General features: G+C 68.7%; 1 protein-coding gene across 1 annotated transcript in view; it reads right to left on the reverse strand.

Moving 5' to 3' along the window:
• Nucleotides 1-849, reverse strand: part of CUNH17orf53 (chromosome unknown C17orf53 homolog) — a 12716-nt gene that overhangs the window by 2551 nt on the left and 9316 nt on the right. Inside the window, exons 2-3 of the mRNA XM_017740488.1 lie at nucleotides 611-727; nucleotides 177-553 (exon numbers count right to left, since the gene is read on the reverse strand). Coding sequence (XP_017595977.1) covers nucleotides 177-553; nucleotides 611-727 — 494 coding nt within the window. The remainder of the gene's footprint in view (nucleotides 1-176; nucleotides 554-610; nucleotides 728-849) is intronic.

Genomic DNA, 849 nt, shown 5'->3' on the forward strand with positions numbered 1-849 from the left:
CCGAGGAGCTGCTCCCTCCTAGGGATGCTCGGACAGGCCTCAAGGATGGAGCCCCCGGAGCAGGGATGCACCCTCCGGAGCCGCCCGGCTTTCCCACGGAAGGGGGGGGTCTGGGGGTGCAGGCACCGGCCGCGCTGGGCCGCAGCACCAGTTTGGGACTGGGGAGGGGGACCTGCCTGTCCTGCACCCCCCCGGAGCCAGGGACCAGCTCCTCTCCCACCCTGAGCTTTTTGGGGATCCCACATTCCTGAGTGTTCTCCTTCCCTGGGCATTTCCATGGGGGCTTCTCGCGGTGCCTGGGGGGCAGCGGGGCAGCGCCGGCCCCCACCGGCGCCTCGGGACCCTCCAGCTCCCTGCAGGCGGCCAGGAAAAGGTCATTGTCCAGCTCATCCTGGGGCGCTGCTCCCCGGGATGGGGGTCCCTGGAACCCGCCCTGCCCGGCGAGGGGCCGCAGGGTGGGGGCTTTACTGGGATGAACTGGGACGACGCTGGGTGAGGAATGCCCGGGGATCACAAACTGGTTCTCTGCATCTTCCACAGCGGAGAGGAAATCCTGCGGGAAAACAAACTCCGGCAATCCAAACAGCTCCGTGTGTTCCCCAGAGCTCACCCAGCTCGGTCGGTCCGGGCGGACCGCAGCTCCGGGGGGGCCCCAGGCCCTTGGGGGGTCCCTCACCTCGTCCTCCAGCTCCCCGTCGGTCCCAAAAAGCTTCTGGAAGTGGCAGGACTGTGGGAAAAGGGGGAAGAATGGGACTGGGAAGGACACAACAAGCTGGCGGGACCCTCGGTGAGGGGCCCCCGGGAGGATCCCGCACCTCGCCGAGGGGACCCCGCCTCTGCCCCCTCCCA

Source organism: Corvus brachyrhynchos, unplaced genomic scaffold, assembly GCF_000691975.1.
Source record: "Corvus brachyrhynchos isolate BGI_N302 unplaced genomic scaffold, ASM69197v1 scaffold47, whole genome shotgun sequence".
Taxonomy (NCBI): Eukaryota; Metazoa; Chordata; class Aves; order Passeriformes; family Corvidae; genus Corvus; species Corvus brachyrhynchos.